The following is a 23,189-nucleotide window of genomic DNA, read 5'->3' on the forward strand; positions in this document are numbered from 1 at the left end:
AGAACTAACATACAACTAACAGTGGGACGGTTATTCAAGAAAATTACTACAATAAAATTGAGTCTAATGTTAAACTGTTAAATAAGTTAAAACTCTTAATGTCTAGCAAATTTTCGACTATACAATAAAATTGAGTCTAATGTTAAACTGTTAAATAAGTTAAGAGTCTTAATGTCTAGCAAATTTTCGACTGTAGATAAACTATTATTAAGAAAAAAATAAGATATAAATAGTAAATTCAAAACGTATGAAACGTATGAATAATATTGGCGAACAAAAAAAGTATCACATTATGTCGTCGGACAATTGTAAGATGCTATAAAATAGACTAAAAATGTATCGAAAATATAGCACAAAAGAAATCATGAAATAACTCAGTGCAATCCCAATTTAAGATGCAAACACATCAAAAGAAAAACAAAATAACACCATATCTCCACATGACACAAAACAAAAAAACCAACTACGATCAGCAAATAAGACGCAAAGAGTCGCAAGAAATTAAAAAAAATCCATTCGCGGGCAACTACCGACTTATACTGTATGATCGAACACAAACATAGCCAAAATATGACACTCAAGAAATAAGACGCAAACTACATTACAAGAATTGTAAGATCAATAAATGATGTATAAAAAATAATTCCGAACGACAATTGGTTAACACAAACAAAAGGAATACAACGATATAAATCTATGCTACCCAAAAAACTCCACTTCACAATGGTCAACCAATCCGGGTTACTGTACATAACTAAGGTGTAACAAAATGTGTAACAAAACTTTTTTTAAATAATACAAAAATTATGACTGTCGGTGTAATTGTAATTGTTTAAGAAAAAAACATGTCAAGCATGCAAATATTATTTTTAAAAAATAGTTTTAATCACTTAAAAGTCATGTGATGTTACATATATATAGGACGGGTGTGTTCGATGCGTAAATTAATTAACAAAACCCCGTCATGACTTTGAAGTTGCGTCCAAATGTCAAATTTAGGTGTGCCACTTTGGGAATGGTCTTAAACGATTGACAATTCATTTTTCAATTTTTGTAATTTTTCCCAGATTTTTTCTATGTCGAGCAAAAAAAAGTAGCAGTTTATAAGGAGACCCCCTAAATGACGTAACAGCTTGACTTATGGTCATTTTAAAAACGATTGCTTGCAAGTTGCATTGTGAACAATTGTACAATATGAAAATTAAACAACGTGAATTCAAATATTTATAATGACTTTACGGAAGTAACTTTTGTGACATCTTGACAACCGTATACAAAGTTCGTTACACTTTTCTACCTTCTAAACACAAGAGGTCGAATTCTTTTGTTCTATTTAAACCGCATATCGGACTGTTATCAAACTCTACAGTCAAAGGTACAAGAAGATTTACATGGTGTTGAGGAATGGTGTAATGATAACAATATGTTCATCAATAAAAATAAAACAAAATATATGATTATTGGAACAAAACAAAGAGTAATGCCACATTACAATGAGAGTTGTTGAACTATTATCAATCAAGTGATACAATCTTCCACATGCAAAAGTCTCTTAGGCATTAAAATTGACCCTTCCCTCACATGGACAAACCAAATTGATGTGATCTGCTCAAAAATTTCATCTAGACTTTATCTTCTATTAAAGATTAAGAAATTTCTAAATCTAGACTGCAGAAAATTATTCTATAATGGTTATATCTTGCCACTAATTGATTATTGTTGTATAGTATGGAGTAGTTGTAGCAGTGAGGGTTTAAATAGGATATTAAAATTACAAAAGAGAGCTGCTTGATTAATACTAGAAACAGACCCTTTCGCTCCTTCCGAGCCCTTATTCAAACACTTAAACTGGATGACAGTTGAATAGAGAATAAAATATCACAAGTTTGTGATGACATTTAAGTGCATTAAAAATGATGCCCCATCATAATTTACTAACAAGTTTCATTATGTTTCAGACAGAAATCCATACCCCGAGAGAAATGCTGTTCAAGGAAACCTCATACTCCCTAAACCAAAAACAGAATTGTTCAAAAAATCTTTTATGTATTCTGGACCATTCTTGTGGAATAATTTTCTGATACCGTTAAGAAATATTACTAATGTTAATTCTTTCAAATACAAAATAATAGATCATTTATTGAAATCAACCTCAGTGTTCTCCCCAGGCCGTTTTAGCGTCGCGGTACCGCGATGCTATATTTTCTTCCCGCGACGCTATAATTATTTTCAGGATGTTATTTTTCTCGTTTCTATAGGCAAAGCCATGTCCTTAATTTTGAACTTTCATCTAATTACCGCTTATGATCATAAAAAATATATCACATTTAATCCCTTCAAGTCGGACAATAGACAATTAAGAGTGATTAAAAAAGTGTTAATTGCCCTTTGGGGGATAACTGTTTGGATAGGAATACCCCAAGCTGTCACTTGTGACAAGATTAATACCACGTGGTATGCAAAATATTACAGTAGTATTACTTTCTTTCTCTTCCTATCACTTTTTGTAAATCGAGAGTGAAAATTTTGATTATGAGCTAAATAAGTTTTGGTCTTTCTTTAGAAAAGGATCATTATTGGCTTTAGTAATGTTTCATCCATTTAATGCATTAAAAACGCCATATTCATTCCAAATCTCTTGTCAAACATTATTTATTTTTGTATTTTTCAATGCTTTCGGCGGCCATTTAATATTTTAGTGTAAACTAATGATCGGAACCGGATCAGATATGACAAAAATCTGTATTTTACAATAATAACTACATTTGCACAAATAGCACAGTAAACAGAAAACAATGATACCTAAAGAGAAAACTAAGCATTAGCAGACTATTTGTCAGATAACTTTGTTAAGAATATATATCATTTTGATAAAAAGAAACAACTGGGACTGATTCATTGAATACCATGAACCAATATATTTCATAGACATGATAAAGATTTTTTTTAAACTGGGTAGGTAGAGTAACTGGAACCACACATATATTTTTATTTGGCCCAAGAGGAAAAATATTTCTGGAACTATAAATGAATATAGAAAACATAAACTGTTATTATGGTTATAGTTTAATTGTATTCTCAGTCATGAATTCAACAATATTGACACAAAGAATAGGGTTGAATAGAATATTTTATTCACCAAATAAGGACCTATAGCATACAAACAATAATACATTTTGTAATAAACAATAACGCATATATCATAATGGAAACATTTTTTTTTACGCCAAATGTGATGCTATCCAAAATTTCTGGGGAGAACACTGAACCTAGCTGTATAAATAATAATGAAAACTAATTATATCATTGTTTATTTTTTCATTTTATCAAGTTGTATTGAACGTTATTATCATACTTGACTTTTTATACTAATGTATGCAATGTATATGTTTGCATAGGGCCTCAGGGAAGATTAGCTATATAGCTAACTGTGTAACCCTCTTAAAATAAAGTTTGTTGTTGTTGTTATTAGATTTGTAGTTTTATTCTGTGCTTGAGGTACTTTGTGATTTCAAACAGCTAATTCTGTCTTGGCCTTATTTTCCTTTTTCTTGTTAATGTTTTTACCTCAGTTATTTCATTCTGTGCCTGTGGTACTTTATCATTTTTACCGGCCAACTCTAACTTTGCTTTATTTTCTCTTTTCTTGGTTAATGTAGCCTCTGCTTCCTTCCACACTTTGTAAGTTTTAAATCTCTCATGAAAAACTTCCTATTAATAGAATACAACATGAAATAATGACCTTTATAGGATTTCTTTTGACAAATTTTACTTGTATGTTTATTTCAGCAACAACTGGTCTAGATTCTGTCTAGATATAAATAAGATGTGGTATGAGTGCTAATTATAATGGGATAACTATCCAACTAAGTCAAAATGTGTAAAAAGTAAACAAATAGAGGTCGAAGTAAGGCCTTCAACACATAGTTTGCTATGTGAGATTGGTTCTTAACTGTATAGTGACATCAAGATACCTTACTTGGTGAACAATATTGTTGGGTTGCTTTCTCAATGACTTTTACCCAACAGCAACATTTTCTATACCTATATCATATATTTTCTATCTATAATTGCATTATGTGAAAAGTTTAATATTTTGACTGTCTTCACAGTATTTGTAACACTTTCATGAAAGGTTCTGACGTATATTGTTTTTTAAATCTATTAACTAACATTATCATATATGTTATTATAAGACATTGTTCTCATCCTGAATATTCAATCTTACTATTTTTCATTTGTTATTAAGTATAATTTTAAAATATGGCTAAGATGAGTTAACAGTATGCATGTCAGTCACACTTAATTATACCTACTTTTACTGAACCTAACAAAGAAATATAATCTTTCAGTAACTCTGCCATTTGGTAGAAATCATTATCGGCCTGGTCGTGTTGTATTATTTCTATCCTTTCCTCTGTCTCAGCTAGTTGTGATAAGGCTCGTGATAATGCAGTATGCTCCTCAGCGTTCCCTAGCATGGCTGCACTCTTGGAGAAGTGCATTGTGGTTAGGCTTAACTCTGTCAAAAAATAAAAATAAATTGTTAGTTGTTGTTTTTGGCACTAACCGTTACATAGTTTTATCACAGGGCTTCGGATTTCCCATTTCCTGTTTCCTGGGGAAAGTAAAGAAAAAGGTTTGGTAAGCGAAAACACAGGTACAACTTTCCCTTCGGATCAGTACATCATCTGTATGTGGTACTTTCTGGTGTGTTGTATTCTTGTTTGACAAAGTCAGTTATTGTACAAAATCTAGTTTAGAAACTTGTTCCCTGGAGTAATCACTTGTTTCCTTGGGATTTCAGCAATGGTAAGTTATTACCAGTAAACAGTAATGGAGGTCATGAAGCTATGAGTTTGCATATAAATATTTTATCTCGGCTGATTCATCAAAGAAAGGGAAATTGTTAGACTAAAACAGTAACGTAGGTTTTCAAATAAAGTTGTTTGTTTTTCAATTGTTCATATATCAAGCTTTTTTTCACACTTTAAAAATACTAAGAATGGCAAAGTGAAAACTGCTGCTGGAAAGTAAAATTGTAACAGAACAATCCTGTGGGTAAGTGCATTTTCAAAAAAATTCTGAAGCCCTCTACCATATTTACAACTTTAACAAAAAGCTTGGTAGCTATAAGAGAAAAGATGGCCATCGTTCCCATTTATGTCAGTATTTGTGATGTTATGAATGAATAATATATGTACTAAAAGACATCATTATAAAAAATCTAAAAGGTAAATTCTAAACTATAAAATTATAAAGTGATTTTATTGGGTCTAAGCTTTCTATGTTCTTTCAATTTTTTAAAATGAGAGACAAATTGATTAGTCTGTTTCAAAGAATACAATACACTTCTATATTTGATTATGATCAATATTGTTGGTTGAATGCACTATACAAGACATATTAAAACGTTTAAACCCGTGACATTTATTTGCACCTTTCCTAAGTCAGGAACTTGATGTTCAGTAGTTGTTTGACGATGTAGTTCAGTGTTTCTATATAGATTAGACAGTTGGTTTTCACGTTTGAATGGTTTCACACTGGACTTTTTTGGGGCCCTTTGTAGCTAAACTGTTCAGTGTGAGCCAAGGCTCAGTGTTGAAGAATGTACCTTAACCTATAATGGCTTTTCTTTTACAAATTGTGACTTGGATGGAGAGTTGTCTCATTGGCACTCATACCACATCTTCTTATATCTATAAGATGAATCCAAGTATATATCTTAGTTTTCTTACCTTTCCGATGATGCACTAAAGTCTCCATACTGGAATGTAATTTTCTTAACTGTACATCTAAGTTTTCTACTTGTTGGTGTCTCTCATCAAACCACTAAAAAAAAGGAAACATCTGAGGCTTTCAGTACATATACACGTTTTACATTTCAATTTGATATATTATAAGAAAGTTAATTCTATGGTGACTTTTATGGCCTGCTAATTTTACACCAGTACCATGATATCATTATGGATTTATTGTAGTAAATAAACAATAGCAAAATGTTCTATTACTGAGGCTACATAAACACAAAGACATGTGATATGATTGCCAAAGAGACACTATCTACCAGAAACCAAAAGATGAATGATAAGGCCATAAGGCGGTCAATAAAAGTTACCAGAAAAGCAGTTAAAAACAAAAATTAATGCAAAATGGTGATAAAGCAACATGAACTCTATGAAATGACTGTATTATTTCTGTAAAAAAAAACTTTTTTTAACCAAAATCCAAATCTACCATTTCGGGCAATGACCTTTCAAGTATCAGCAAATATCCCCCTTTCAGGACCCTTGGTCCAAATCTTCCCTGAGATTAAAATTGAGAAAGGAAATGGGAAATGTGTCAAAGCGACAACAACCCGACCATAGAGAAGACAACAGAATTAGTATTCAGTAACAACTACAACCAAAGTTCATACCTAGTTTACAGAATTAGTATTCAGTAACAACTACAACCAAAGTTCATACCTAGTTTACAGAATTAGTATTCAGTAACAACTACAACCAAAGTTCATACCTAGTTTACAGAATTAGTATTCAGTAACAACTACAACCAAAGTTCATACCTAGTTTACAGAATTAAGAACAATAGACACTTACTTATAATAATTACAATAACTTTTATTTAATATACAAGTATACTAACTTATCTATTGAAGGAACTGTTGGTCAAGTAATGATGAATATACTACCAAATAAATGGGGAACATTAAATAATAAGAAAAAAAATGTATATAACAAAATAAACAAATACAGTTAGGAACAGACTAAATACATGTACTAGTACATAAGATACTTAATATTGATTGATGTGAATTGCAAAGGTTAATGTCATAGGGAACATAGACCACTCTGGCACCAAGGCCTTATAAATTGACATTTGACATTGTGACCAGATAGTCCCTGAATCGTAGGACTACAGAAGACCAGCCTTATAAATTGACATTTGACATTGTGATCAGATAGTCCCAGAATTGTAGGACTACAGAAGACCACTCTGGCACCAAGGCCTTATAAATTGACATTTGACATTGTGATCAGTTAGTCCCATAATCAAAGGACTATAATTCAACCCTCTGGGTGCAGGCTTCACTATACGTTTTATTCTATCATGCACTATAAACCATATGGTCATGGATAATGTACATATATATTTACAGACTGTAACAACATATAATGTGCAAACTAGGAAATAAATAAAATTTTGTAGATTCTACTGTTAATTTGATAATAACTATCACTTCATTGGCTATAATTAGACATGTATCCTTCTTCCTGGTGTAAAAAAAGTTATAAATATCTGATAATCAGCATACCTACTTGAGTTTCTTAAGTTTTTATCAAAACAAAGACTAGTTTCACAAATAATAACATGATTTACAAAAAAAATAATAAAAAATGAATTAAAAAAAACAAAGGGAGTGCACACGCTAAAACGGCTCGCCTGCTTTATCGACAAATTGAATGTCATCTTAAAAATCTTTTAGATCAAAGCCTTACTACAGGTATAACAGAAACTTAACCTCAACAATGATCCATTAAAATAAGGTCATGGTCAGATAAATGTGTACAACTGAAAAATTACACTATATACAAATAGGTAAATTCCCTGGGGTTGCAAGTTGAGTATTCCCATGTAGCCGTTCTGCAACAGGCGAGACAAAAAACTACTTAAATCTATATAAAAAATAGTGTTGACTATAAATGCAACATAAGTATGGTTACAGCAAACACATAAAACAACAGGTAGGTTTACCTCCAAATCCTTATTACACTGGTCATCCATGGGCAGAAATGGACAGAAATATGTCTTAGACAAATACGTTAGCATATTCATCATCTATGGAATGGACAGAAGTATGTCATGGGAGAAAAAGTTATATCTTTTTTCTTAACCTTCTCAAGCTACTGGAACAAGAATGGTTCATCTGGTTCAAGTAGATTGAAAATATAATGACAGCATTAGCCAACATCATTGAAGTTGCCCAAGAAAAAAAGTGATAAACAGATTGTCAATTTTCGACTGATTTACACTGTTTTTCTTGTGTGGGTTGTTAGCCTTGTTCATCTTAGGGAAGGAGTTGAGCACACACAAACATATTTAATTCTGCTATATTTTTTTAGCCTGTATTACAGTTGTTTTCCTTTGGTGCTGTCTTGGCAAATTACTTGTTTGAATTGTTTCTAATTTTGTCAAGTCAGAGCCTTTTACAGCTAACTTTACAATATGGATGTTGCTCATTGTTGAAAGACACACAGTGAACTAAAGTTGATAGCATGCATGTCTCTTGGATTTTAGATTTTAGTGGATAGTTGTCTCATTGGCAATCATGCTACATCTCTTTTATTTTTATTTAATATATAAAAAAAATCAGGACATTTACTGTAAATCAACCAGGTGCTCCACAGGGCGCAGCTTTATACGACCGCAGAGGTCGAACCCTGAACAGTTGGGGCAAGTATGGACAAAACATTCAAGCGTGATACAGCTCTGAATTTGGATTGTGATCAAATTTTTGACATTATATGGGTTTTTTACACAAAACAAATGTCAAGATTTTACAAATCAATTAAAGATTTCTTCTTCAAACTTATTTAAATCTAAAATTAAATAGTTGACACAGCATAGGTTTCTGACACAGAATGAATGTGGTCTAATGAACTTAAAATTTTTTTTTTGCCTTTGAGCAATTCACTATGCTGTTGAATATTAATCCTCTCAAAAAATGTTTGAAGAAATTTTCTTTTTATTTTTGAAATCTGAAATGAGAAAAATTTACCCCCCTCCCCTTTTTTTTCACATCCCCTTTCCCTTTTTCCAAAACTGATATCAATTCAAATTTCTAATGGAGTTTGAAGCAACAACTACTCTTAAATACATTATAAAATATTAAAATGTAAAATAAAGTGCTTGTTATCACTGAATGGTAAAGATTGGTTGGTAGTAAAAGTGAATATACATTGTATATTGTATAAAACAATGATTTAAGTTGATTCAACTACTATTCTGAACAAAGAAAGATAACTCCAATTGAAAATTTCTTGCTATTGCACAATATTGTGCAATTAGATATTTCTTGCTATTGCACAAAACTGTGCAATTGAAAATATTTGCTATTGCACAATACTGTGCAATTGAAGATTTCTTGCTATTGCGCAATACTATTCAATTGAAAATTTCTTGCTATTGCACAATACTGTGCAATTGAAGATTTCTTGCTATTGCTGAATACTGTGCAATTGAAAATTTCTTGCTATTGCACAATACTTAATATAATAATTTTGGATCCTGATTTGAACCAACTTGAAAACTGGGTCCATAATCAAAAATCTAAGTACATGTTTAGATTCAGCATATCAAAAAAGCCCAAGAATTCATTTTTTGTTAAAATCAAACTTAGTGTAATTTTGGACCCTTTGGACTTTAATGTAGACCAATTTGAAAACGGGACCAAAAATTAAGAATCTACATACACAGTTAGATTTGGAATATCAAAGAACCCCAATTATTCAATTTTTGATGAAATCAAACAAAGTTTAATTTTGGACCCCGATTTGGACCAACTTGAAAACTGGACCAATAATAAAAAATCTAAGTACATTTTTATATTCAGCATATCAAAGAACCCCAAGGATTCAATTTTTGTTAAAATCAAACTAAGTTTAATTTTGGACCCTTTGGACCTTAATGTAGACCAATTTGAAAACGGGACCAAAACTTAAGAATCTACATACACAGTTAGATTCAGCATATTAAAGAACCCCAATTATTCAATTTTTGATGAAATCAAACAAAGTTCAATTTTGGACTCTTTGGGCCCCTTATTCCTAAACTGTTGGGACCAAAACTCTCAAAATCAAACCCAACCTTCCTTTTATGGTCTTGAACCTTGTGTTTAAATTTCATAGATTTCTATTTACTTATACTAAAGTTATGGTGCGAAAACCAAGAATAATGCTTATTTGGACCCCTTTCTGGCCCCTGATTCCTAAACTGTTGGAACCTCAACTCCCAAAATCAATCCCAACCTTCCTTTTGTGGTCATAAACCTTGTGTTTACATTTCATTGATTTCTATTTATTTATACTAAAGTTATTGTTCGAAAACCAAGAATAATGCTTATTTGGGCCCTTTTTTTGGCCCCTAATTCCTAAACTGTTGGAATCAAACATCCCAAAATCAATCCCAACCTTCCTTTTGTGGTCATAAACCTTGTGTCAAAATTTCATAGATTTCTATTTACTTAAACTAAAGTTATAGTGCGAAAACCAAGAAAATGCTTATTTGGGCACTTTTTGGCCCCTAATTCCTAAAATATTGGGACCAAAACTCCCAAAATCAATCCCAACCTTTCTTTTGTAGTCATAAACCTTGTGTTAAAATTTCATAGATTTCTATTCACTTTTACTAAAGTTAAAGTGCGAAAACTAAAAGTATTCGGACGACGACGATGACGACGCAGGCGCCAACATCATACCAATTTACATCCAAAAAATTTTCAATTTTTGCGGTCGTATAAAAATTGAAAATTGAAAATAAAAAGATTTTATCAAATAAAATTTAGTTCAGTTATCGTAAAAAATGTATGTCACCATAACCAAGTTATATGATTAAAAAGCCTTTTTCGGCTCCAAGTCAAAATAAAAGTACCAGTTTTCCAGAATTCAATGCAGATTTATGGGTTTTGTTCAACCAGGAATACTACAGGGCTAGCACAGCACATTGGTAACTATCAACTCTTTATCAATAATGATAGCTTGAGTCACTTTTACTATATTAAATCTCTATCGAATAGATAACAGATTTCAGTGTTTAGATGAAAGGTTTATAGAGAGAACAGTGTAAAAATGTTATTAAAATGTAGCAGAAAAAAGTTGTCTCCCCTATGATGATACATACAAACATGTCCGCCTTTCCCTATCTTGTAGAGGTTGTGACTATCCTTACCTCATCTGACTCGTCCATTTTAAATGATATTTTATCGACTGCATCTCCTACTTTATGGAACAATCTCATCACACCTGCACCACTTAAAGCTGATGTATTAGTAGACTTGGGTAAATCTCCCTCACGTTCTAAGAAATCACGGAAATCTGGATCCATTCTCAATAAAGGATGGGATGCTGTTCTGGTTAGGAATCTATTTTCCAATAAAACATACAATGTATTGATCAATATTAAACATATATTATTTAACAACAGTGAACACACTTTAATGGTTTGCCTGCTTTACTATGATGGATTTTGTATTGAAAGTCTTTAGATAAATGTTTTTACATGAACTAAGCATAATAAATGATCTATGTAAATAATGTCAAGTTCAAATGAACCTTACCAGATAGACATGTCTCTCTTAAAATCATTCCAAATCTAAACGTAGTTGACATATATTGCTTATAGTATCTGAGAAACAGACCAATGCAATGAACCATGAAAATGAAGCCAATTATACAGAACACTATCCAGCCTTTAGCCTTGACCATATAGGATATTTCAGTGAATACTAACCTTTCAAGAGCAGCTCTTCTCTTTTCTATAAAATCTGATGATCCTGAATCATCTTTAGACACCTTTATTTTGGTCATACCTTGAAATAAATAAAATAGTATGTCTTAACAAATCAAAAAGAGAAAAACACTTAATAAATTTAGTGCACTGAGAGCTTTTCTAGATTTACATTCATCCAGAACGCCAAAATGACTGAAAGCAAGAGATGTATGAATATGTATGTAGAAATGTTAGCAGCTAAATGACCAGAATGAAACTAAAAAAGATTAGCAAAATTCAGCTAAGATCAGCTTTGCCTGAGGGAGTTTGGAACCTTAGCAATTTTTACTAAAGCTATTGAACAAAATAACATTCCTTAAAATGATTTTTTTTTCATTCTATATTTTATTTTACATGTTCAAGTTTCATATCTCTTTTCATAATAACTTATATTTTACATCTGATTCTGTATACTCAAATTTTGTCATGTTCTTACCTATAACACTTTTTTCTGGAGCAGGAGGTACTATAACACCTTTTGAAACATGTTTTTCTGCTAACTTTGAATGCAGTCCTAAAAAGTCACTAAATCTACGTAACACACTTAACTCAGCTTTACGGAAGGCAGGTACTGAAGTCTGAATTGTATAAATTGTTAAGTGTTTATAAGCTTTTTATGTCATACAAAGTAAGAGGTTTTTTTTTCAATAAATTACATAATGATTTAATTCTTAAAAATAAACTTACTGTTGCCTATAATTGCTTTTATCCACTTTGACTAATATATAAAGAAGCTATGACTTGTAGTTACTGATAAATATATGAAGTAAAGTGCATGTTTGTGCATTTTAATAGAATAAATTTTCACCAGAAACTGAATACTGTCTCAGAGTATGACATATCCATATGAGCTTGGTGTCTTACATAGAGAAGATATGACTTGTAGTTGCTGAAAATGTGTCTAACAGATCTGGGAAAACTTTTAAACTCCCTCCTTGTAAGCAGGTGTATAAATATTGTTGCTTAGAATGTATAGGAATAGCAATATATAATGTGCATTGTTTAATCAAATATTAAAAAAAAAAGTATGAAATAAACTGGATTAAGAAACTATCCCCATCTCAAAACCAAATGGGAAAAGTACCCAGTAAGCACAAATCAAGATAAAATGTTTCTTATATATTAAATGACTATCATACCTTAGTTCTAACTCTGTACACCATATAAGCACCCATACCATCTCCCATTTTCTGGGGATCTGATACTTTTATATCTATTGTGAATTCATCTTCTTCCTCCTCCTAAAAATATAGAGAAAAAAAATCTTTTTCAATGCTTGCCTTTGGTTGCCACTCTTACGTCTGTAGGTTCATACATCCCACATTTCCATTCTCAATTTTATATGTTATTTTCAATAAAACTTTTATTTAATTTTTCTCAAACGAATGTAAGTGTAACATACTTTTCATGGCGGTTTCAGAATGTTGGCTTATAAGTTGTGGATTGCTTAAAAGGATTAGACTTTCAAAATATGAAACCTCTATACTTATTATACTACCAATTATTCAAAATTATTTTAGCAACTATGATTTTTTTGCTTTTTTTTTGAAAAAAAATATAAAAATTCTAGAGATTACGATATTGAATAACCTGACTGTGAAGGATTTAACACTTGAAGGAAACTTGAATGTTTCAGATAAATCATATAAGTGGTTACTGGTTAGAGGCTGTAACCTTAAATATCCAGATTCTCCATTGTGATATTGTATTAAAAGATAAAGCCATACATGTGTAAGTAGTATTAAGTGTTGGTTTTCAAAGCCAGTTTTGACCTACATGTATATTATAAAATTCCATGTTTTTTTTTAGATCTTGCTAGTTGTAGTATAAATCTTTAATATGCCTTTATGAGCTAAAAGGTTTTGATTGGTATAACACTAAGATTCAGTGGATACACGGTATAAGTGTTATAACTGATATGGTAGAAATTGAAAAACTATAGTGGCAAAAGAAATTGTTTGTTTTTATAACATGTGGAACAGTTTTCATTGTATATTTTATATATCTATACAACACTCACCTCTTCCTTTGAAGGTTTAGAAGCTGTTACTTTAACAGCTGACGAGGAGCTATGTGAGGACACAGATATTTGAGGAGTAGGTGTTGGTTCCTCTGTAGGCTTTGGAGGTTCTACAGAATTAAAAGGGTTGGACTCATCCTTTTTCGAAGGTTCTGGTTCAGGGACTTCTTCCTCCTCCTCCTCTTCTTCCTCCTCAGAATCAAGTTTGACCTCATCACCTTCACCTGTTTTATAAATAAATACATGTCAATGCATGTATACCTACTTTAAGGAGGCTTGAGGGTACAAAAATTTCAGAAAAATTTTAAATACTATTTTTTATTATAAATTCTAGTTTTTACACTATTAATTGTTACTTTATGATATGGTCAATAATCTACCCAGGAAATCAATTTGTTTTGGCCCCAGGTGACTTTTAAACTATACATATCATTGAAAAAAGCTGCAAATTATCTCCCTTTGATGCAAAAAATGCCATTTTTTGGCATTAAAATTGAAATATCTTTTTTTACTTATCTTTTTTAATATTTTTTTTCAAATAAGTTGTGCTTGGACTTAACTATTGTAAACTTTAAGCTATTTCTATTATTTAGTTCTTTTTTTATTTCAATATTACCTCTTTTTCTCCTATTAGTTCAACAGAAAAAAAGGACCTAAACAAAAATGTATCCTTCTTTGGGAGGCAGATTGTGAGCTTATATGAATGGTGACCCCATTTTTTATTTCATTTTTATATTAAGTATATGATAAATTTCATGTATAGAAAAACAAAGTGAAATCCTATATTTAAAAAAAAAAAAATTTATACCCGCGAGCCCCCTTAAGCAGCTGAGACGGGATTTCTTCACTTGATAGTAAATATTTAGTCAGCCTTAAGCAGTTGAGCTAGGGAAGTACATGTACAATATATGTAATCATTAACAACTAGCATTACATATGGAGTGAAGCAGATTACAACTTAAACTTAAGAGCAATGCATCATTAACCCTTTATCATTTCCCTTTAAAAATTACCTTTACACTACAGTTACCAACAAACACAGCCCAAATAGGCATCATAACATCCATATTTTTTATAAACTTTACTTTCAGTCTTATGTCAATAACTTGGACAGATTATAAAATACAATGTTCATGATGTTCAATGTGATATATTAATTGAGTAAAAACTATGTAAAGCTGCTCGACATTTTTTTATTGATATTTATCATTGTTTATGTCTTATACATGTATGGTTCCTTTAAAAGTTGTTTTAGTGACACATATCAAAACTTCCTTCTTTGTAGTTTGTAAAATATCTTAATAATGTAACAATTTACCACTAAACAAATCATCGGTGTTTATATCTGCTTTAATTGGTACTCTTGTTGGTTCTTGTTTTGAATCTTCAACTGGTTGTTCCTGTAAGAAAAAAAAAACCTAATCTAAGAATGTTAAGTACTTAATAGTATAAACTACAAGGTGTGCTTCCTACTTTCTCCATTTTAATAGCTAACATCTTATTGTCAGTGTGTGAAGTTTTTTTTTTTAAAATTACTTCTAAATCTGTTATATTTTGTCACAATGAATTAGTTAAAGTCAAATGTCTAAATTTAATAAACCATATAATACTGTAAAACTAGTATCTACTCATATACTATTTGCATTATGTGTCTTTATGCAATCAGCATGGATCTCTTGTTCCATTCAACCCCAAGTTTAATGAAATGCACACTGATTTATTTCTTTCTCAATCCCAAAGACTTGAGGAAAAGCAAATAATTCAGAATACATTTGTACTATTAATCATGTTAATTGAACCTATAACTTTTCCACAAACCATGAAACTTACATGTATAATTCACAAGTCAGTATTAATAATATTATATTGAATATATCATGTATATAACACAAATGAAAAGAAATTACACGAAAATGACTTCTGGTGGTATGCAATGGTATGTATGGGCAAAGCAATGTCAGAATATCATGGTAACAACAATTGAGTGGAAATTATAATGTAGAATGTGTGTGTCAAAGTGACAACTAACACAAGTCAATTAACAGTAGCTGCATATTGGAGAAACAGATATATATATATATAGTCAGATTTTTTTTTATTTTAAAGCACAACTATGTACATGTAAAGGAAATACAATATTTTACAATTCTAAAAACTTTAAAATTGTAAAACATACATGTATAGTCAATATATATGTATATTAATACCAACCAGGCTTTAGAAGCTTTATATGACTGATGTTTATAGATATAGGAAGGTGTGGTATGTGTGCCAATGAGACAATGTTCGTAATATTATATATTAAATCTAAAAATCATATCAAATCTTGTATACATCTGAGGCTTTAACCTTCTAGATAGTTTCAAAATATCAGTAATTAATAAGTTGTGTTTAATAATGTGAAAATAAACTTTTAAAAAGTGAAAGTATCTAAATAATTTTAGGTTTGATCATGTACATGATGTAAGGGATTTTGTACATGTTGTTAATATAAGATTCCTAAAATCATGGTAATTGTTGGTGATAAATGTAACATATACTTTAATGGTTTACCTTTATAAATTGTGACTTGGATGGAGAGTTGTCTCATTGACACTCATACCACATATTCTTTTATCTATTTCCTTGTCACATGTACATTTTTGTGCATGTGTATATGTCATTGTATGTATAGCAATGGGATTTATGATTTTTACCTGCATGTTAGTTATCATGATTAAATACCTACAGCTGTAATGATTTAGCATGCTGTTTTTTATTTAAATATACACTTGTATATTTATAGGAATATAGTTTATAAGTTTCACCAATGAAATCAAATAAATAAATTAGATCTCATATATACATGTATAGATCAAGTAATTAAAAATTTGCATCGACTATTATATACATGATAGGACTGTTGGTATTGAGAGGAATATTTGATAGTGCATATTTTTCATACCTCAGTTTTTGATTCATCAGTAGTTTTCTTCTGAAATCAAAGCTTAAAATCAGTATATTTCATGTTTTATTGGCTAAAATAACAAAGGGAAGAATAGTGAACTCTTCAAATATAATAAAGTGCTCCACTACTTCAGGAAAAAACAGTGTGTTTTCTGGTCTGAAAAGTGACATCATATTATAACTTGGTCTAGTGGAATATAGCTTGTTTATATTATCTGGGAATTCCGAAAATGACCCTTTTTCACCTGGATTTCTTAGCCTTGAGATCCATTTCATAAGTGATTTTCCTTAGAAACACTGGCAAATTCTTTCATCAACAGAAGTACAGTTGCTGTGTAAACTGTCAAATTAAGTTACACATTAAGTGCATGGGTTGACTTGGCAGCTTTGGTGTCAAACACACTTTTAATTAACACCAATTATCTTAGCTTTAGGTCGTAAATAAATTTCACTGTTGTTTTACAAACATTTTTCAACTGGAGTTAACGTTTCTTCCCCTTTTTTGTCTCCATTCAAAATTTTTCCTTACATTTACGTTTTTTGGGGTAAAACAGATTAAATCTATAATAAATAATAAGAATTCTTTTCATCTATACTTCCTTTAACTGTTGTTAACTTTATTTCACTATACTCTAATTCCAATCGCACAGTGGATAGATGATGAGCAAAGGCTACATAGCCACTCACAACTTGAGGGTGAAATACTTAGCTTGTAGAAATTTGAATAATATACAGTCGAACCTCGTTGTGTCGAACTCAGTTAAGTCGAAAACTCGGATGAGTCGAAGTAATCTCGAGGTCCCGGTAAAATTCCCGTTTGATCAATACATAATTACCTCTGATGAGTCGAACTCGGTTGATTCGAATACTCTGTTAAGTCGAGTAAATTTTATAGTCCCGTCGAAGTAAAATTAATGTAATTTCACCCCGATGTCTCGAACTTCGAAAGTAAGAATTTTCGAAAGATGCAGACCTAATGATCATGATGATAAAAATTTAAGTCGGATGTATTTCTTATGTCAACTAATAATTTTCAAAAGAGATTAAAGCTGAGTTAACATACTTGTTTGTATAACAGTTAAAATGACATGTTTATGGTGGCCGCTAATTAACACCTTTGTTGATCGTTCAAGAGGAATGTTAGTGTGTTGAACGTTTTTCACCTGAGATAAAAACGAAACGAATTTAAATGACCCAAACCGAGATTAAATGAATCGTTAGATGTCAACTTCAATAATTACAATAGATAAAAAGATTAGGACAATTATAATAAATTCATGATAATTTAATGTAAAGCAGACGACCTCATCAGAGACCGTTCAGAACTTATTGCGTGCCGCGTGTGATTTCATAATTTATAGCGACTGACCTTTGTAAATATTTGTGTATCATTTGTATCTGCACTTGTGTTTTTAATTATTACGAAGGACCAAAAATGGGGATTGAATGGAAAAGGCACACTGTTCATTGTATCTAGTTTACAAAAATCTCATACTGTATTTCATACATTCAAAATTTATGACGACACACTCGACCTCGGTTGAGTCGAACCTCGGATGAGTCGAATACTTTGGTCCGGTCCCTTCGACTTCGACACAACGAGGTTCGACTGTAAATAACCGAAGAAGATAAGGTATGTAGTGTGACACAAATTTATCAAAAGCTTTTCAAAGTGCAATGAAATAATGATTAATAAAACTTTAAATTACTTAACCAAGTGGACATATTTTGGAAACTTTGATTTAAATTATAAAAAAATGTCCCCTAAATACTGAAATTCAGCTCGAAAGAGTTTGTACGCGTTATGACCTAAGATTTCATTCTTCAATGCAGGTTATGACCTGCATTTTCATCATCACAGGTTGACAGGTATGCAATACATGTTTTATTAAAAATCAATAAGACAAAAATCTGTTAAAATAAAAGCAAACATGGGTTTTCTTAATCTTTTAGTGTACTTATCAAAAGCTATCAAGGACCATACCAACTCATCAACAAAACTTTAAATCATTAAAACCTATCCTGACCTTCATTTGGACATGAGAGACAACATATTAACATTTGAAATGGAAAAGATCAAGCCTTCTCAAGTTATTTCTCAGACCAATTTGGCAATTATAAAATACCATTTTACAATTACTTAAGGATCATAACACCTGCAATTACCTAAATTCACTTGAACAGGTACAATTTTTATTTTTATAACTACATGTACTTGCCAAATGCACAACCTCATAAGGTGTTTTTTCTATAGAAAACCTGCAGATTACAGTAAACTTATTAAGAAGGGATATATATAGTTACAATACTGTTGTCAAGTCATTAAAGATTGCATATTTTGGCGTTAATATTGATTCACTTATAGGGTCTTTACATCGGAACTAAACACACTTATTAATAATAAACCAGTTGTTGGCATGACACAGGTTATGTTCTTCTCATATATGTTATGATGGTATGATACTAAACCCCTCACGGGGAGGATTTTGCCTGATATTCATATGATGAAGACATAATTTTTCAATCAGTTTAATTGAAGTCTGGAACTGGCATGTCAGTTAACTTCTAGTAGTCTGATGTTATTTATGTATTATTGTCATTTTGTTTATTTTCTTTGGTTACATCTTCTGACATCAGACTCGGACTTCTCTTAAACTGAATTTTAATGTGCGTATTGTTATGCGTTTACTTTTCTGCATTGGCTAGAGGTATAGGGGGAGGGTTGAGATCTCACAAACATGTTTAACCCCCCCCCCACACATTTTTGCGCCTGTCCCAAGTCAGGAGCCACTGTCCTTTGTTAGTCTTGTATTATTTTAACTTTTATTTTCTTGTGTACAATTTGGAGTTTAGTATGGTGTTCATTATCACTGTACTAGTATATATTTGTTTAGGGGCCAGCTGAAGGACGCCTCTGGGTGCGAAAATTTCTCATTGCATTGAAGACCTGTTGATGACCTTCTGCTGTTGTCTGCTGTTGTCTGCTCTATGGTTGGGTTGTTGTCTCTTTGACACATTCCCCATTTCCATTCTCAATTTTATTATAAAGTGATGAAAAAAAAAAAAAAAATAGGGAAAATTTCCAGAAATTATTATTCTACTAATGAACTCGAAATCTTTAACTTTTTTTTCTCCAGACTTTCCATTTTCTCACTATCATGACTATCTACTTCCTTCTTCTGGTCTCGTTGTCAAATAAGTCTGAGACATTAACTGATTAAGTAGTCTGGTAAATATAGGAACTCAAGAAACACAATACCAATTTCATTTTTAATAATTTTTTGTCTTTGATATGAATAAACGTTGCCTGATGATCGTGTTTATTTGTTTACATTGAATATGACGTCATAACTTAAATAACACAACAACTAAAATCCCCATTAAACAACAAAACCAAAATCGAAAATGTTACAGTATTTCTGTTTTTTTTTAACAGATTTTGAAGTTAAAATATGTCTGAATTAAAAAAAAATAAAAAAAATACAGACTTCGTCCCCTTTCACAGGTAATGCCTGCCTCATATACCAGGAACTTGAGAAACAACCTTGCCAATTATTGTCATTCCAAACAAACAACTGTGTCATGGTAATAAATGGTAACTAATATGGTTTTTTTTCTTATATAGATAAATATATGTCGTTAAAGCATGATGTGCTTATGAGTAACACCCTAAAAATAGTATAAACGTCAGTTTGTCAAAGGAGCCGGTTTGACTATGAGGAAAACATTCGGGTGTTATTTCCTGTTTTTAGATGTCAATTAGAAGTAAAAGTAAGATTTCGTTCTCATGATTAAAAGGGTTAAGATTTGCATCAGTTAAATAACCTCTATAGCTTCAGAAAAAATGTCATCTTCGTTGTTTTCGTTCGATTCCTCCATCGGGGGTGGTTCTCGTTCGTCTGCCATCTTTATTGTCACGTGATATAATCATTTAAAATCCATACAATTTTCGGAATGATAATGCGATACGAACAAGGATGGATTATTATACGGATTAGTTTTAACAAAACGATGATTTAGACGTATTTACAATTTGTATATTAAGCTGACTTTGCACAGAATGACTTTATGTTTTGCAGAAACCTAAAATAGGAGATAATAAAAAAAAAAAAAAAAAAAAAAACGAATTCTAATGATTCAGTTGTCCAATTAATCGTACTGACTTGACCGTCTCCGGAAACAAAGCATGCAGGCACTTGTTTCTATCCATGTCATCCAGGCAGATACTAAACGAAATTCCAAACGTTCAGCGTCCGAACATCAGTGATGCTCAAGGTAATCTAGTAGGTGAACATTTCTCTGTTAATGTAATGTTAGTATGCAAGAAACCAAAGAGTATGCGCAAAGATATTTCAGTTTGCCGAAATGTAAAGAGATCGATATGACGGAACTTAAGAAGGACATTGTATATTCTTTTTCATGTTCTGGAATATATAGATAGTTCTGTACAGCAACTAGTCGAACGTTATAAAGATAATTTAACGAATATCTTTGATAAACACCCCAGTCACGATCAAATCAGTTATTTTAATACCTAATACAGAATGGTATTCAGACGATCTTAAGGCTGCCAAAAGAGATAAGCGAAAAGCGGAGAGAAAATGGCGAGATTCGAAATTGGAAGTTCATTATCAAATTTTAAAGGAAAAGTGTAAAACTGTTGGTAAACTGTTGTATATCGCCAAGGAAACCTATAACGTACTCTTCCAAAATTGAGAATTGTGGAAATGACCACAAACAGTTATTTAAACTAACAAATAAAATTGAGAATGGAAATGGGGAATGTGCCAAAGAGACAACAACCCGACCATAGAAAAAAACAACAGCAGAAGGTCACCAACAGGTCTTCAATGTAGCGAGAAATTCCCGCACCCGGAGGCGTCCTTCAGCTGGCCCCTAAACAAATATATACTAGTTCAGTGATAATGAACGCCATACTAATTTCCAAATTGTACACAAGAAACTAAAATTAAAATAATACAAGACTAACAAAGGCCAGAGGCTCCTGACTTGGGACAGGCGCAAAAATGCGGCGGGGTTAAACATGTTTGTGAGATCTCAACCCTCCCCCTATACCTCTAGTCAATGTAGAAAAGTAAACGCATAACAATACGCACATTAAAATTCAGTCCAAGAGAAGTCCGAGTCTGATGTCAGAAGATGTAACCAAAGAAAATAAACAAAATGACAATAATACATAAATAACAACAGACTACTAGCAGTTAACTGACATGCCAGCTCCAGACTTCAATTAAACTGACTGAAAGATTATGATTTCATCATATGAACATCAGGCACAATCCTTCCCGTGAGGGGTTTAGTATCATACCATCATAACATATATGAGAAGAACATAACCCGTGTCATGCCAACAACTGGTTTTTGAATAAATGTGTTTAGTTCCGATGCAAAGACCCTATAAGTGAATCAATATTAACGCCAAAATATGCAATCTTTAATGACCTGACAACAGTATCGTAACTATATCCCTTCTAAAAAAACATATAATGGGTAAACAACAACAAACCCCGTTGCCAAGTTCATCTTCGGATCGGAACTGTCAAACTCATTTGCTGATTTTTTCGTCAATAAGGTCGTCACAATAAGAGATGGGCTAAGGGACCAAAACGTTGTGAAGGGTGACAACATTGCATTTCTACAGGCTGATGTTGAATTCACTGGTACACCTTTGTTGTCGGCATTTAAACACACAACCAATGACGAGATTCGAACTATCATACAAAAGGCACCTAACAAGTCCTGCGAGCTTGATCCTATTCCGTCCAACCTCTTGAAACAGTGTTCCGAAGTTGTCCATGTTGTCGTGTAACTAATTTCAGATATCGTGAATGCATCATTTGACGAGAAAATCGTGCCGTCAGACTTCAAACAGGCTCTTGTGAGACCTCTTCTGAAAAAACCGGGAATTGATTCTGAAATTTACAAAAACTACAGACCGGTGTCCAATTTACCTTTTATTTCAAAAACTCTAGAAAAGGTAGTTGATGAGACTAAATTTTCATTTGGACTCTAACTCATTGTGTGATCCACTTCAGTCAGCATACAGACCACGCTATTCAACCGAAACAGCATTAGCTAGAGTACATCATGATATAAATGCAGCTTTAGACAAACATTCATCAGTGGTATTAGTGCTTTTGGACCTTTCCGCTGCATTCGATGTCATAGATCACAGAATTCTCCTGGAACATCTGTCGTTTGCGTATGGCATAACTGGTTGCGCTCTCGAATGGATTAAGTCGTATTTGACAGAAAGACATCAGAGTGTTGTAATTGGAACAACTACATCGAAGAAATGTCATCTTACATTCGGCGTTTCACAAGGTTACGTGGTAGGCCCGAAATTGTACTTTCTTTTCTCGAAGCCAATAGGTTAAATATGCCGTCGTCATGGCATGACATATCACTGCTATGCGGACGATACACAAGTGTACATGGTTATCAAGCCGCAAGACAACTGGGTGAATTATTTTTCAAAACTTGAATTGTGTCTTTCCATCATTAGTTCATGGATGTCAACAAATATGCTAAAACTTAATCAAGATAAAACCGAACTTATCATATTCACACCGAAACACCCGAAGGCAAGTGTACCAAACTTCTCCAACTGAAAGTCGCCAATACAGTGATAAGTAGTGTATCCTGCGTGAAAAAC

The 23,189-nt window shown here is 31.9% G+C and overlaps 1 protein-coding gene across 2 annotated transcripts in view; it reads right to left on the reverse strand.

Moving 5' to 3' along the window:
* Positions 1 to 20,437, reverse strand: part of LOC143073449 (sorting nexin-2-like) — a 30,413-nt gene extending 9,976 nt beyond the window's left edge. Inside the window, exons 1-11 of one of the 2 annotated variants that reach the window (XM_076249009.1) lie at positions 20,339 to 20,437; positions 16,512 to 16,541; positions 14,886 to 14,967; positions 13,568 to 13,791; positions 12,687 to 12,788; positions 11,984 to 12,125; positions 11,509 to 11,587; positions 10,948 to 11,140; positions 5,739 to 5,832; positions 4,317 to 4,522; positions 3,568 to 3,711 (exon numbers count right to left, since the gene is read on the reverse strand). In XM_076249009.1, coding sequence (XP_076105124.1) covers positions 3,568 to 3,711; positions 4,317 to 4,522; positions 5,739 to 5,832; positions 10,948 to 11,140; positions 11,509 to 11,587; positions 11,984 to 12,125; positions 12,687 to 12,788; positions 13,568 to 13,791; positions 14,886 to 14,967; positions 16,512 to 16,541; positions 20,339 to 20,419 — 1,377 coding nt within the window. In that variant the 5' untranslated portion in view covers positions 20,420 to 20,437. The remainder of the gene's footprint in view (positions 1 to 3,567; positions 3,712 to 4,316; positions 4,523 to 5,738; positions 5,833 to 10,947; positions 11,141 to 11,508; positions 11,588 to 11,983; positions 12,126 to 12,686; positions 12,789 to 13,567; positions 13,792 to 14,885; positions 14,968 to 16,511; positions 16,542 to 20,338) is intronic. The other variant, XM_076249010.1, reaches the window with a different exon arrangement.
* Between the last annotated feature and the right edge of the window lie 2,752 nt (positions 20,438 to 23,189).

The sequence above is a fragment of the Mytilus galloprovincialis genome, chromosome 4, assembly GCF_965363235.1.
Source record: "Mytilus galloprovincialis chromosome 4, xbMytGall1.hap1.1, whole genome shotgun sequence".
In the NCBI taxonomy this organism is placed as follows: Eukaryota; Metazoa; Mollusca; class Bivalvia; order Mytilida; family Mytilidae; genus Mytilus; species Mytilus galloprovincialis.